Source organism: Stegodyphus dumicola, chromosome 1, assembly GCF_044657685.1.
Source record: "Stegodyphus dumicola isolate Sdum_Otavi_A_Nest chromosome 1, ASM4465768v1".
In the NCBI taxonomy this organism is placed as follows: domain Eukaryota; kingdom Metazoa; phylum Arthropoda; class Arachnida; order Araneae; family Eresidae; genus Stegodyphus; species Stegodyphus dumicola.
The window spans coordinates 65228951-65245783 of NC_140768.1; the positions used below are offsets into that span (position 1 = coordinate 65228951).

Here is a 16833-nt window from a genome sequence, read left to right on the forward strand (position 1 = left end):
GACATTTATGGCTAAAATACATGTTCTTCTATATGTAATAGAAAATATGAATCAATTCGACAAACGTTCAATGAAACGAACATTTTTCATGCCATATTAAAAAAAAATGATATTTTTCAGTAGATGGGTTGAAAGTACTCTTAACATCGTTTTGTGGCTGTATGATACGCACATTCATCAAGGACGAATGTTTTTAAAATACGGGCATTTCATTTTTCATGAGCTGTACTACTTATCATTCGTGAAATGTTGATGAGTCTACAGTGTATGCATAAAACTAATACCACTAATAAGATGATGAATAATTTACTTATTAGTTAGTAATGTAAACTATCCTTGCACTAATGAGTATAATGAGCTGCAGTCAACTGCAAAAGAATCCATTATTCGGTTGCTAATGAAATTCATTGAGTTCCATTTACACATATAGTGTTTTCTTGTATATATATTTTCAGAGATTTGTTCAGGCGCTTCGAGGAACATACCAGAGGCAAGTAATAAACTAGGAACTAGTGCGATCTTCTGAAACGTAAGATGAGCCTTGCAACTGGCCAAGAAATGTTTTTCACACAGAAACAAATAATTCTCCTTAAAAGGCTGTGTACTTGAATGCAGAAACTTTTATTAAATGGCAATCAGCGATAAAGTAGCGAAATTGAGGCCAGTAATTGCTATAAAAATCTTTCCTTTTGTGATAATCTATGTGTCTTAATATGACATGCAAATGGTTAAGATACTAAATAGATGTTCCCAAAATGCGTGTTTTTATAAAAATTGACGAAAATTAAATCCTCAAAACTATAGAAAAATTAGGGCGTTCTCTATTGTAAGAATCTTACCTTGATGCTTCGAATGCATACAAACAGTTATTGTGATTTAACTTGAACTTATAAAATTTTACTTTGAAAATTTAATATTACTGACACATAGATAACTAGAACAGAATAGAGTACAATTAAGTGAATAATAGGGAAACAGTTTCAGATGTAAGATTCTGTTTTTCGTACTATTAATAGTTATTTCACATATTTAGAAATTTATTGGTGCTAACAGAATATACCTTTTGTACAAAATTTACTAAATAGGTACTATCCTTAAATAGAATATATCTAATGTGTATCTACTTAATATTATGCAAGTACTCTAATGCTTGATTAATCCAGTCTTCAGTAATTTATTACAAATATCATCAACGAAAATTGTAAAAATTTTGTTTATTTTAATTAACTAGTTAATTTTTTAGTTCCTGTCCCCTTCCAATGCTTATCTCTTTGACATTACTTATTTCAGGAATTTGTAGATAATGTAACATTAACATTAAGGCACACCTTGCGCAAGAAAAAATGGGACAGTTCTATATCTTCCTTTCTACTGTGCCGATTGGTGAAATTTAATTTGCGTTTTTCATACCTCGCAAGCGTAGCTTATATACCAGTTGGTTATAATTAAACTTCCTCTATAAACGGTATTCTACAGAGAAAACGGATGAACGGAAGGCAACGAAATTTTGTTTTCTGGCTATACACAAGAAACGCTCACGGAATTTCGGAAAATAAACTTTATTTCCAAAATGTCCACCAGAGATTGCCTTTTTGGGAAAAACATGAAATTTAACACAATAAATGACCAAAACGAAATACAGAAACACTATTAAATATCCAGAACAAGAATTATGAGTAAAAAAATGCAAGAAAGAACCTACGGCGTTGACCAATGTCTACTAAAGGTATCCGGGCCATGATTAAGAGATTTTAAAAGACGGAGGAATTAGGAGCTCAACCTGGAAGATGCCGTAAACGTGTCACACCGGTACATGTTGATGCCATTAAGACGGCTGTTGACGCACAGTCACAGATATCAGAGTTTGAGGGCAGTAGCGCGCGTGCAGTTTCTCAACAGACAGGCTATTGTCATGTGTTCGATTACTGGCCGTTGGTACCATGACATATTGCAGACGATTGTTGTGCCTCAACTACAGCAAAGCTGGGTCCTTACATCGACGATTTTCATGCAGGATGCATGCATGCCCCCCCCCCCACATATCCATGGGTCCACGAAAGCGCTATTGATCCAACACTTCATAGTGGAACGTGTTATTATAGTCGCTCCTTTCCTAGTCCATGACCACCACGTTCGCCGGTTCTAACTCCGTGCGAGACGTTGAGTGAATTAAAAACCTCCATAACGCTTCTTGTGCGAAGCTTCACAACTGATCAATTACGATCTGCTACTGAACACACTGTCCATCGACTTGAAATTTTGCAGATGAATGAGGGTGGTCACGTGAAACACCTTTCCCTACATCGTCCTACGCACGATTAACAACTGCCCCTCTTGTGCAATTTCGCCCTAATCTAATCTTGTTTCTACAAACTGAATTGTCTTTGTATCTCCCTTACCTTTACTTAATGTGGTTCCATGACAAGGGGATCAGAAACTAGCCAATAAATCTTAACATTGTTTCTATATTCCGTTTTGGTCGATTATTGTGTTAAATGTACTGTTTTTTCCGAAAAGTCGCCCTCTGGTGGACATTTTGGAAATAAACTTTTTTTTTTTTTTTCTTTCGAAATTCCGTGAGCGAATCTCGTGTATAGCCCATATACAAAATTTCGTTGCATTTCGTCCTCCCGTTTGCGCTGTAGAATGCCGTTTATAAAGGAAGTTTAATTATAACCACCCGGTATATCAGATTTATACATAGCATTGTTGTAACATAGGTATTTTAACACAAAATCGGATTTTTCTTAAATGACATACCCTTTTTTTTTTTTTTTTTCAAATTTCGATTCTACGATTCAACTTATGCTAAAAGTTTAAATCTTGTAAACGTTGGTGAGAAACTGACCGAGAAATTTAAAAATTTATCCTGGGAATTTTTAAAATTTGCGCCAAGAATAATTCACTCAGCGAAATTCTTAATTTATGGTAGCCTATTTTCTTTTTCCTTTCATTGTGCATGAGCGGTAAAAAAAAGAGCTTCGTTCATCTTTCAAATACTTTTAACAAAGTTCATAAACCACATTTGGCGTTATTATCACTTATAAAAAATATGCGAATTTCAAATTGCGCCAATATATAAATTCACGTATGTCTTTGGAAATTTTACTTAAAACAGTCTAATGTTTTGCAGGCATGCCTAGAAATACATCTACTTTAAGACGATAGTAAAACTTTTATGGCTTATAATTCAAAAATGTTTTAAAAAAATTTAGGAAAATGACTAAAAAATACAAATATAAAAAATCAGAAAATAGCTACGAATTTTATTTCGATTGAACCTAAATTTCGAACTGTGAAAGAAGTAATCAAGTAATTATAATAAAAAAGAGATATTAATAAATATATATTAAATTCAACTAACATTGAGGAGCTAAATTTTAAAAGCTGCTTTTTAAAAACCTACTCGAGCAATTTTTACAAAACTTGACACTTTGGCATAATTTGAATCGTAGAATGGAAATCGGGAAAAAATCAGTATGTTATTTCAGATAAAGTTCGATTTTATGTCAAAATACCTATGCTAGAGCAACACTATATATATATATATATATATATATATATCCTAAGTCGCGCTTTCGAGACATGAAAACCACAAGTTAAATTTCGTCAATCGGCCCAGTAGAAAGGGACATACAGAACTATGTCATTTTTTTGTGCAAGGTGTACGTCTCTTAATAGGTAAAAAGATTTAGCAAAATGACCGAGAGAAAGCCTCTCAGCTCCTTTGAGGTCATCACATTTAAGCTTATAATGTATTTCTCCCGCCTTCTTAGCGTGCCTTTGTGTTGTAGTGGTCTGCACGCTGGACTCGTATTCCAGAGGTCCGTGGTTCGATTCCCGGAGAGAGCGTTGCTCATTTCTCATCTCTCCTGCTTCCAAAAAAATTCCTAATGTCTCTACAGTGGCTAGAAAGGGTGGCGGATGATGATTCTCCACACCCAGGATATGGCGATATGGGTCTCCTAAAAATCCCAGTCGCCTTTTAAAAGGGGGAGTATATAAGGTATTTCTCCCGCCTTCATAGCAGGCTTTCGTAGTGTGGTGGTCCTCACGTTGGGCGCGTATCCCAGAGGTCTGTGGTTCGATTCCCGGCGAAGGCGTTGCTCATTTTTCACGTCTCCTGCTTTCAACAATACCTAATGTCTCTACAAGCTTTAGTAAAATTCTTTAACAAAATCATCACTATTTTCACAAATCAAACTGGAATTAAAACCTGTTGTTAAATTGCGATTTCGACATAATTAATCCGTAGAAGATATTTCTTTTGAAATGAGAGGCTAGAAGAATAGCTTAGATAACTTGATAACTTAACTTGCTTAGGTAACTTTATAGAGACATTAGGTATTTTTGGAAGCAGGCAAAATGAAAAATTAGCAACCGATTTCTCCGGGAATCGAACTAGAGACCTCTGGAATATCGGCCCAGCGTGCAGAACCACTACACCACGAAGGCACGCTAGGAAGGCGGGAGAAATAATTTATAACTTAACTTACTAAGATATTAGTTTTGTTATGTCTGCTTATAAGATGCTATTACATTAAGCTGCACAATCTATAAATTATATTCATTTTAATTTGAGTTATCACATGCAGAATGTCTTATTTATTCTTTTGCAAGAATATTTCGCTTAAGGTGATTAATAAAATTACCAACTAATTACAACGAGAAATCATATTAAACTAGTACAATAGATAATAACAGTAGTTTTTATTTTTTCATCAATTATTAATTTAATAAAAATGAATTGCTGAAATTTTTATTTCGCCGCTACATACTGTATAAATATTTTCTACTTATTAAAATATAATTCAAATTCATTAATCCCTAAATTTTAAAAGATATTAATACCTAAATGTACTATCCAAAATGACAAAACTTTTAGCATTTGACTCGAAAATTCCAGTTATAAAATTCTAACTTTCATTTGCAATAGTCCCTTAAGTCTGTTTTCTAATTTGGGTAGTTTTGCTTTCTAACCTAAATTTAATAAAATGCTTATAATAAAATTGTCTCCAGTGTGTTATCTCAAAATTAATTGTTGTAATGATTCTCATATAACGATCATGACACATGCATAATTACAATATTATTAATTAATAATACATCACTTACATAATTAAAAAAGTTTTTATGATTAAGAATGTTTCTGTCAAAAATAATAAGTCATAACCAGCATGATTGGACCACATATTTATGAAACAGGTATGTCATATTCTACGTCAGTCGTACCTAATGTATACCTAATGTATAATTACATATGTATAGCGTATAATAATGTATACATATGTATATGTATTACATATGTATATGTATTACATATGTATAGCGTATAATAATGTATACATATTTATACATTACGCTATACATATGTATGACATATGTATAGCGTAATGTATAATTACATATGTTAGTCGTACCTAATGTATAATTACATATGTATAGCGTGTCTCAAAATAATACATGCACTATTTTATAACGGAATGTCTCACTAATTAAAACATATAGTAGGTGTACATATTTATGCGTAACAAGACAGAAGGCAATGCTACCTTTCAAACGTTGTAGTCCTGGACTTCGAAATGACTTCCAATGAATTGTCCTATGTATTTCTTGTCCTATGTATCAACCAGAAATTGAATTGAATTGTCCTATGTATCAACCAGAAATTGAATTGAATTGTCCTATGTATCAACCAGAAATGTTGTGCATGATTACTTGTGGTCTTAGATGCGTTTTCTTTGGATTCTTTCAAGATGATGGAGCGCAATCCCACTTTCATATTGATGTGAGAAATTATTTTGAGTCGTCGTAAATTCTTATTAGCCCCTTATTAGACCCTGCCGATCTTGTAGCTTTATCTATAATTAGTATTGTGAACCAGTTGTTCCTTGGTCTTCACAGCTAGATTTATGAATGGCCATGTTGCCAATAGAAAATGCCTATACTGATATAACGAGTAGAGAACTATTGGACTTCGGTCAGAGCTTGATCGCTGAAACAATCGGGTCAAAAACAGCTGTGTCTGACACAAGCGATTTTACCGATACCTTTCCTGTATGTCGAGTACAGTGCTTTCATATCAAATGCATATTCTTTCAAATAGCCTTACGATGACGGGAAAACTCTGTAGAGTACTCGCGTCGATCTTCGGATTTAAACCCTCTCAATTTCTTTCCTTGGGAAATAGAGAAGAAAAAAGTATACGCTCTAGAACCACAAACATTAGAAATCTGAGATAGAAAATTGAGCAGGCCTGTGATGTTACAATTAAAATTTAAAGTAACTTGTTGATTATGTTTTGCATCCTTGTCGATGATGCATTGTTGAGGACGGTAAGCATTTTGAACCTTTAAATCTTTGTGGTATACAAACAAGGCTATATAAATTGGATAGCTACCTGCTTTCGTTAGTGACATATTTTGTTGCGAAGAAACTCAACCATTACTTTAAGATATTCCCTTTACATCAATAATCTTGACGCTTGGACCGTTTTTTTCTTCAATTTCCGTAGCTATTAACTGCTTTTTTTTTTAAAAAAAAAATAATAAAACTACCAGTTTGAAATAAAACTTATAGCTGTTGAGTAGAGACAAAAGTATTCGCCCAAAGAAAACAATACCTTATTAACTCATCAATCAATAAGAGAAATAGTGGCGTTTCTCTGATCAGCTGATTGATTATCTGCCATATCGATTTAACGGAAAGCAAGTTTTCTTGTCCTCATTTGAATACCCGTCCTATGCTTTATTATAGTTTCTGTAATGGAAATGATTCATCTGTTGCATTGTAACCGGAAAGTAGGAAAACTTATTAGTTACGTTATTTATGAATCAATAAATAGAATCCGAATATACAAAATCAGAATGTACAAAGTAATTTGAATATACAAAGTCATTTGTATATTCAAATGCGAAGCAAAATTATCTGCCAATTTTTTTTTTCCTTTCAAATGCAAAGCAAAGCAAATTTTATTCTGAGCAAATGCTCAGAATATACAAAGTCATTTGAAGTCCGAAAAGTAATTTTGTCTTTTTGATGAAATCAATATTCCATTTGTTAGTTATTACACGCAGGCCGCAACTCTACACCTTAAAATAATTTTGGAAGCCGATATTTTACTTGTGATTGCCCTCTCCTTCTCTAATTTCAAAGGATTATTTATTCTGTATTTTTTTTCTTTTGGAATAAGTTCAAAATGTTTGAACCAAATTATTTCATTAACATGCTAATTCTCAGTGTACTCGTGATTAATAGAGAAAAATTTCTCATTAACTTCAGTCGTATTCGAATCTGCCAAATTTCGGAACTCTTGAAATTCTTGATACGAATTAAAAGTCACAGTCGTGAATAAGAATTCCTCTCTTTTCACTAAATACTAAACTTTGCATTGTTCTAAGTTTCCCTTGCTTCCCTTCCACTCTACTTCTTTCATTTCAAAAGATTAATGGTACAATAGAATTCAACGCTTGAAACTGTCTTTTTCGTTTCTCTGAAGGCATCAGATGATTTGCTTATTTCATCATCATTCAGATAAATTAACGCTCTAGCTTGCAGATAGCTTTTGTTCTCAATCAGAGTGGAATAAGCAGCTACGACTTTAGGATTTGCATAAATTAGCATAACTTGTAACTTTATGTTGATAAATGGTTTGAAGCTTCTCATTTTTAAGGACTGAGAGTGAGCTAGTACAACCTTATTGCAACAGAAAAGCAACGTAGAAGCAAATAAAATAACAAAACTTATTAAAACCTACAATTTGAAATTGTGAAACCAAATGATAGATCATAAACATAAAATTGCTACTGGCTGCTCCTTAATTTAAATACATCCTACTCACACGAAGTTGCGCGATACAAAATCCATCAGAAAAGCATGAAATTATTGCAAGCTTGACAGAAAAATCCCTGCTGAACTGAAAGAAGAGTAAAAATTTTGTAAATACAGGCTCTGATGGGAGGTCATAATAACTACTGGGCTAAGAATAAACAGCCACTAGCTAGTTTGGAAGACATTTTAGGTGATACAAAATAGTCATTGATTAGTAAGAGTTACTGTTATTACATTTTATGAAGCCATTGGCATCAAAATAACTTGATTTTCTATAGTTCAATTATTTGAATACTATTTTTTACTAATATGTGTATGACAATTACATTCTTCATTACTTATCTTTTTTCTAAACAATTGTTTTTTAATCTCTTGGTCCTAAGCTCCCGATTTATGCGCTTTTCATCAGTCCCACCTATCACGTAACTTCAGAGTATTGCAATGTAGTTATTTATTCTCATTCACTGAATTTTCACCCACATAATATCCAAGATACTACGAAGCCCAAAGATAATACATAATGGATTCTTCGGTCAACATCACGGCAAAATGATAATCTGTGTGTGTGTGATTATGGCAAAGCCTCGAGGGCTATCTGCCTAATGGGAGGGATGCCTTCGTGGAGGTCTTTCTAAGGGAAACTGGCTCGCATACACGTTACACATGGGGAAAACCGCGAAAACGCCCATGCAGCCAGCGCTTTCGCGGGATTCGAACCTCAGACCGAACTACCAGTGTTCAGCGACTTTACCGCTCGGCCGCTGGTGGGCCCCAAAAATGATAATGAAGCATTCAGGGTTCGGATTGACCAGCGCTCGGCTTCTTTGACCAATTTCCATCGCTAACTGGCTGGAAGAGAGGTTGCATAGATTCCTCGAAGTGCACTATCAAAATTGATCTAGGATCAATTATAATGAATTCGATACAACGACTTATTTGATATAATTCGATGAATAATGGCCTAATTCGCTACTGCATAAATTTTGCATAATTTCTGAAGGGAATGCTTATGAGTTTTTTAATAAAAATGAATCCTTTTGCGTTTTGATATTATACTGCAGAGTGAAAAATAGTCGCATTAGAAGCACGTATTCCCATTCTGAAAGACAGAAATTCTGACAATGTTATAATTCCTTGGTTTTATTTTCTTCATGAAAATTAAATAAAGTAGTAAAATAAAAATAGCTACAATATTTATAGAAAATTTAAAATTCAAAATTTTAGGAAAAATAAATCTAAACAATATTGAATTTAACTGAATTATGCAACTCGTATTGCATTTGTCTCCATCTACGCAGTTCTTTAAATTGTAGGTATGTATATTTATTTTAAATAATCAATTTAGTTTAATTTTACGTTCTTTCCTATAAGCCTTCATTCCCCTAATTGTCAATACCAGAATATTTAAATTTGGTAGCACGCGTGAAAGTAATGCAAATTCTACCTTGAGGAGAAAATGTTTAAATATTGAGTTCTAGAAGGGAAAATTAGAGAGCTGGGCAAGCACAGTTACCTCTGTAAAGCGTGAGCTTCTAATTACTTTGCTGCCACTGATTTCGAAGCGGTTTTAAGTAACTGGAGTATCTGAGCCCTGTAGAGTAATTTCTACTACTTGTTAATGTCTTCGAAGTTTTACTTTAGTTCTTGTTATTTGAGTTGCTGCTGGAATGTGGCGTAGTGTGTTAGCGTCGAGTCGACGCTTTGTGAATTTTAAAGAGTTTAATAAAGATACTTTAAACCCTTCTCCTGTGTGGTTCCTACACATACTGCAACTGTCATCTTACAAGACAGACAAGTAGATCTTACAAACTGAAATGAACTATATTACTTAAAACATTAGTGTTAAAATTGCCTTTAACTGAGACATCTTCTATGTTTTTTAAAAAAACTGATTACTTTATTAAAATTTTCTTAAACCTAGTGATTTTTTGTCCAAAAAATATCTAATGTGAACTAAACCAGTATCCATATAAATAATCATTGTGAATCATTCTAGGAGTTATTGCATTGTATAATCTTACAGCGCAAGTCATTCAGATTCAAAACTAGTGAAAACCATTCCCTGTAGAAACGTTTTCCGCTTGATCTTCACAATAAAAATGTAGATTATTTTATTGAGACATTCTCTAATTACTTTTGTTTTCAAAATACGTGTTTTAAACTATGTATCTATGAGAATAATACCCCATTCCTATTTTTTGGAAGGCATTTTCTGTAATACAAAACATGAACATAACACAATGATTGTATTCTATTTATAATTTAAAAACCTTCGATAAATATTTTGATTTCATAATGAATGGATAATTTATTATTTAGATTAAACTAAAAAACTGAAAAGTGAACTCCTTTAATGCAAGACACATTAGTTTCATACAGCCTTTAGGGACTTGAACTGAAAACAAGATCTTGTGCCGAACTGAAGCACCATGTTCTTCAGATTAATACGTGTAAATCAACAGAATTATTTCTCTCAGCTGAAGGAATTGATATGTAGGATAACAAATTTTAAACGAAACTAATTCAAGAACTGGAACCATAATCTAAGATCCCTATCAAGTATAAAGTTTCAGTAAAAAATGTGAATGCTGCATTCATTCAGTAGCGTTGCTAGGCAAATCATAGCGCAAATGTCAGATACTGCGTGTCAGAAACTTAATTTCTTTCTTATTTTCCTACGTTTCATCCAAATTCTGTCTCTAGAGAGTTTCCACCATTGCGTGAACTTATGCACAGTTTAAAATGCTTGGAATAACACACGAAGAGCAAAAAGGAGAAAATGTTATTAAAATGTTATTATTTAGATGAAAAATGTGTAAAACTATATGACAGGTCTCGAAAAAGTACTACAATGCCCATAAATTACTTGAATTCTGGAATAACTCTGAACTTTAGGGTGGAGTTTATTTGACTTTCACAAGTCTAATAAAACAATAAAAGTAAATTAAATTCACGTACTGTTATTTATAACTTTATAAAGAATCAGCCCATTTTTCTCGTGCGTGCCTTTTCGGTGCAAATGATTAGTGCGTTCAACCAGCAGTTAGGATATTCGTAGTTCGAGTACCAGCAAAATTACGATGTACTTCGTAACTTTCCTGGTTTTGAAAAATTTAACATTTCTCTACACTGTCGACTTATGTAATAGAAAACTAATATGTAGAGCACGAATAACTCGTCCCCACCTGGATGTTGTTGAATGGTCTCGTACATTTCCGCAGTTCCTTTTAAGTGAAAAAGATTACAAGGCATTATCTCATTCTTGAGTAAACTTTCTCCTAATGTAAGTGGTTAGGTGACAGGTGACGGAGACACCTGGTGTCTAACAAAGGTGTAAACAGGTATTATACGTCCCACGCCCTCCACTATCTAGAACCAGCAACTCGAGTCCCAGGAGGCCTGCCTCGGGAATTTATTTGGTTTATCTTTGAAGTCGCATCAACAAACAGGAACATGGATGATTTTACATGAAAGCATTAGCTACGTAAATATATAAGCATTAGCTGTTAGAATGCATTGGTGATACTCTTGGGCGCACTTCGCCATAATTACTAAACGCATCAAATACTTACAATACTACATTATAAATGATTCGTCAATTAAATGCATCTATACATTGGATACATGATTAAGTTACAAGGTCACATGAGTTATATGCTTGAGTGCTTAATTACAGTAAGGGACTTGAATTCATTTAACCTATTTACATTCACTGCTTGGGAACTTGCTTTATTTGAGTACTTAAAATGCGTTGATACCATAGACACATAATTATGATATATGAATACTGTTTATGTACTTGAATACTTGATTGCAATAAAAATACTTGATTAATTGATTACAATATTGTGGTCGATAATTCTTTTTTTTTTTTTTTTTCTTTTTCTTTTTTTATTTCCTTCGTAGTGTAACGGTATCGCACTCGGCGCGTATTCGAAAGATCCTGATTCGAGTCCCGTCAAGAACATTGCTAATTTTTAATGCAGTTCTGCTTCAAAACACCTAATGACTCAAGAGTGGCGCGCTCGAACTAAAAAATGTGGTGGACAATAATTTGTCACCATCAGAATTTCGCGACTGGGTTTCCTAATCCCAGTCACCCTTTAAAAAGGGGGTATATTTTCTCCCTCCTTTCAGCATTCCTTCGTGATGTAACGGTTGCACACTCGGCGCGTATTCGAAAGTTCCAGCTTCGAGTCCTGGCGAGGGCATTGCTTATTTTGCACATACTCCTGCTTCAAAAACCCTAATCACTCTACAAAAGTACCTGTGTACCATAGTTTACATGGAATATGTAAATACGTTAATTCCTGTTTGAATTCAATTTTTTGTATGTTAAACTTGAATACATAAATTTTTAATATTATATTATTGTTGCAATTTGCTGGCATTAGTGGCACTGGTTGGCTCTGTCGCTGGTGGTGGAGTATATCATTCATTTACCGTACAGATCCTGCAGATGCGTTTCATGAAGAAGATTGACAGCTACTGAAGAAGATTGATCCTACTTCTTGATCCTACTTCTAGACTGAAGTATAGAAGTATAATAAGATTTCATGAATGAATAGATGAAGTAGAATAGACTTCATGAAGAAGATTGACAGAGATCCTACTTCTATACGGTGACCACAGTATACAGTCTTGATGACATTAGCAGGTTAACGATGCTGTAGATGCTCTATCGTAGGGTTGGAGTTCTCAGTATTAAACGTCTTAATGGTAAAATTAATTTAATAGTAGCCAAAGACTACACAATTTAAATATATTCGAAAATGAGTAATTGTATCGCCTCGTCAAATTCAAGTGTCAGCAGCGATAACTCAAAGTCGAATAAGTACAACTTATCAGAGCTTGCAGGAACTAAACGTAACGAGCATACGCAGGTCAGAAACACGCTCTGTCTTTTAATCCAAAACCTCAGTTTAAAAACCATCTAACCGGTTTACATCCTGGTGAGAAAACGGAAAGGAGAAATTACAGTAAAAGCTGAAAATAAAACAACTGGTTAATTTTAATAATAACCTTAAAACGTGTTCACAAAATGTAGAGTTCTTAGGTAGCTACAGCACTCATTAATAGGCGAGAAAATACAATCGTTCAAAGCTAGAGGTTCCTTTTGATTTCTCCCCCTCTGAAGATTCAATTAACGGGTTACAGATTTTTTCGTGTTTTTCTTTTCACCGCCATACGTAGTGGGAATATAATTTTCCACAGAATTTCCTAGTGATAGTATCCCTTATGTGCTGTGATACCATCACTATATCTATTAACATTACATACACCAGCTACCGCAGGTCGAATTGACACTAATTTTTTCATAACCAGTTATTTTCACAACCAGTTTGTTTCATAACCAGTTATTTTCCGATTTAAATTTACTGTCACTTCTCTTTCCTTCTCCTCAACAGATTGAAATTGAGTACATTATTTAATCCGAGAGTGTTAGCTTGTAAAACGCAGCATGTTTCTGCTGGTGTGCGTACAAGTTACGTTTCGCCCAACTTTGAAAGCCGGAATTATTCGACTTTACATTATTGCTGCCGAATATTGGCATACTTAACCCGGTTACGTTTGTGAGTCAACTTCGTGCTAAACTGAATTGCCTACCCTTCGGTAACCAGCATACTTAAATTTTAAATTGATTAATACTTAATCTCCCTACAAGTGATGGTCGAGTTTCTCAAGCACCAGACGTTCTCTTCTGTTAAAATTCAGATTCAAATAGAAAAGGTTGTTAAAGCCTTTTCAAAGTGCGTGGGACATATACCTTCTTACCTTTGTTAGATACCAGTTGTCCCCATCCCCCGTCACCTGTCACCTGTCAATCTTCAGACTCAGCGGTAATTTGCTACAAGTCTGTCAACAGTTTTAACACTAGATTATGCTGCTAAGTCAAACTCTATAAAGGTTTGATTTTGTTTAATATTTTGTGAAGTAATGTATTCGTTCTACGATTTTTCGCATTACAATTTACGACTGTTAATCCTTGAAACCTTTCATTGTTTTTTAGGTGAACGTCTCCTTGGACCTCCGGTACGAGCCCACTTCCATGGAATCTTTCCCTGAGCTTGGTACCGGCTTCACGGTGGTAAATGCTCGTCTGCCCACTAACACGGAGGGAGCAATTCCTGGTCTGTGGGATGTTCATCAATGCATGGAGGACTTAAAGAGCTCCTGTGATTCCGTCGTCATGTACGGAACTATACACTACCTGATGACGCTGCTGCCTTCCTGCCTCTGCCAGTGGCTGGTCCGGACAGTGCTCAAGAGCGCCAGCCTCTCCTTCTGCAGCCTTCCCGGTCCCGAGAGACACATAATGTTAGCCTCTTGTCGCCTTAAATCCGTCACCTTCTGGATGAATTCACATCCGGACGTCCCCGTTGCCTTCTGTGTCTTCTCATATGCCGGAAATTTTTATGTTGGTGTTTCAGCCGACAGTGGAACAATAGCGTCTCCAAAAATATTAGTCAAGGGCTTTACCACACATGTAAGTAATTGACACTGCACAAGATATTCATTTGTAATTTTTATTGTTTACTCTTCAAGAGTAATGTTTGTATTGTGCGCATGTATATGCGGCTTTTCGTACTTCGAGTTAGAATGCTTGATGCATGAAAAACTGAATTTCTAGTTTAATTTGCTTAAAGATTTACATATAAATATTCTTCATCTTTCTAGAAGCACTAAAAATGCTTAGTAATAAAAAGATTAAATAACGAAGGCTTGATATTCAAAAATAATATTGTACCGCAGAGTTTAGGCAAATTAAGATTATTTTATTTTATATCCAATTATATTGTTTCTAAAAATGTGACAGTTAGCGTAAATGAATTCATCCCTTAACTTCTGAATGGCTTTTAAAGAGAAATTCGCAGTTTGAGATTTAAGCACATGAAGGATTATTTAACATTATTTAACATGAAGGATATATGTATATTTTTATATTTTGCACAAATATAAAAGATATTAGTGCAAAATGATTAAGGATGATTTGTGCAAAAGGAAAACTAGGTCCATGAAAAAACAAACAGTCTCAGACTTCGACCAAATGAGAAGGATAAGCAAGAAAGAAAGTCTTTAAACGATTGGTTCTAAAAAATTCAACAAGTATGCAGACTTAACTGGCAAGTAGCTTTTCATTGTTTAAAACTTTGATGTATTATTTAACGTGAATTATTAAAATGAAAATATTTGACGGGTTCTATCAAAATAATATGTATGGTGAGGTATTTCAAATTTATTCTAAATAAATGATTTTCAAGAACTGAGAGAAAATGTATTCATATTTGTTTTTCTATATATTCATCTTAAACTAAACATTGACTTGTAAATTTAATTTTAAGTCACAAGCTAAAAATCTTAACATAAAGTTACGATAAAATTACAGACATTTTTCTACATCTATGTCTTTATTTTCCTTTTTATAGTACTATTGCTGGACGAATTCAAGCCAATACGAGAAATAGTAATCGTTTCACTTGTGATTAACAAGTATTTAGTTCGGTTTAAAATGCTTATTTCAGTGAATAGAAAACTAATTCTTAATGTCTTGTTTTAAGGAATTTTACCTGCCACTGAACAGCAGTCTTAAACCTGCAGAAATGTATCTCTAAGAGTAATTATGAATGTTTAGTGGGAAAAAGTACTCACAAGTGTTAATGTCAAATTTGCTAAAGATTTAAGGATCTTCTTCAGTTTCTATACATACTAAAACTATTTACAGGATCTTAAATGAAAAATTACTTTTAATTTGGAATTATTGCCTCTAAATAATGTTTATCTGATTGATAGGAAAGAATCTAGCAATAGGATAGAATCAACTCCAAACGAAAGTTAAATGTTTCCAGTTTATTACTGAAAATTACAAACGCAGTGTTCAGTTGCCTTCAGTTTTAATATGATAAGAATGAAAAGAAGCAAATTTCTTCTTCAAATATTAAAACAAGAAATGCTTAAAAGCAAAAGATCAAAACTAGAAAGAATCATAAGTTTTGTTTTCAACTAATTACTTATTTAGCCGTATTTTTCCTTAAAATTCCAACTAAAAAATGGATAATCACAACATTAAAATACACTAGATTACCCTTCGGTATGCAGAACTACAATGCGAACTAAACTTTTCTAAAGAATAGAAAGCTTAACAATTTTCAAAAAAAGTAATCTCAAAGAACTCAAACTGTGAAGGAAGATCAGTACATTTTAGAAAGTCAAGTAGTTTCAAGGAATTCGAACTCTGAAGAAGTTGCACTTTTTAGAAATTCTGACTTCGAACTTTCTTAAGCATAGGAAAGTTGACTTGCGCATATCACAAGACTAATTTTTCAGATTAAATCATCTACAAAATATAAAACAAACTAAAATGGGAACAAAGGTAAAGGCCGAAAGTTATTTCATTTTCGTTTTATAAACAGCAGTAGCAACTTGTAATAACATAATTTCATCTTTTTCTTAACTACTTTTCATGAAGTTACTAATTTGAATACTTCTTTAAAGGAGGATTAAATTATGGATATATTTAATGTAATAAAGGGATATATTAAATGATATTAAAGCTTCAAAGTGAAAGTTCAGAATAAACGTTCAAAGTTCAAAATTAGCGTGGAAACCTTCAGAAGCTTTTGAACTAATATATAAATAAGACTTTTAATTCATATCGAAGGAGACAATTTAAATTCATAATCAAGAGGTGGATAATAATTAATAACAGGAAATTTATGAATGGATGCTTTGAACAAGAAATAACGCAAGTTAAATGGATATTAAATATTTTATTTATTTATTTATTAGTGGTTAGAATTATTTGTTTGAAATGCATATTAGGCACCTTAAGTACGAACAATCGAACAACTTAGATTTTATTTTTCAGATATTCAGTAAGCAATTAATGATTATAGCAGGATTATCTTATAGAAGCAAATTAAAAGTGAGAACAGTGGGAAAATGGTTAATGTCAAATCAGTGTACTATCAAAAGACAGCTTTACGTCCGATGTTCACAGAAGAA

The 16833-nt window shown here is 33.4% G+C and overlaps 1 protein-coding gene across 1 annotated transcript in view; it reads left to right on the forward strand.

The window, feature by feature from the left end:
- Nucleotides 1–16833, forward strand: part of LOC118184283 (uncharacterized) — a 104196-nt gene that overhangs the window by 58800 nt on the left and 28563 nt on the right. Inside the window, exon 2 of the mRNA XM_035353932.2 lies at nucleotides 13841–14317. Coding sequence (XP_035209823.1) covers nucleotides 13841–14317 — 477 coding nt within the window. The remainder of the gene's footprint in view (nucleotides 1–13840; nucleotides 14318–16833) is intronic.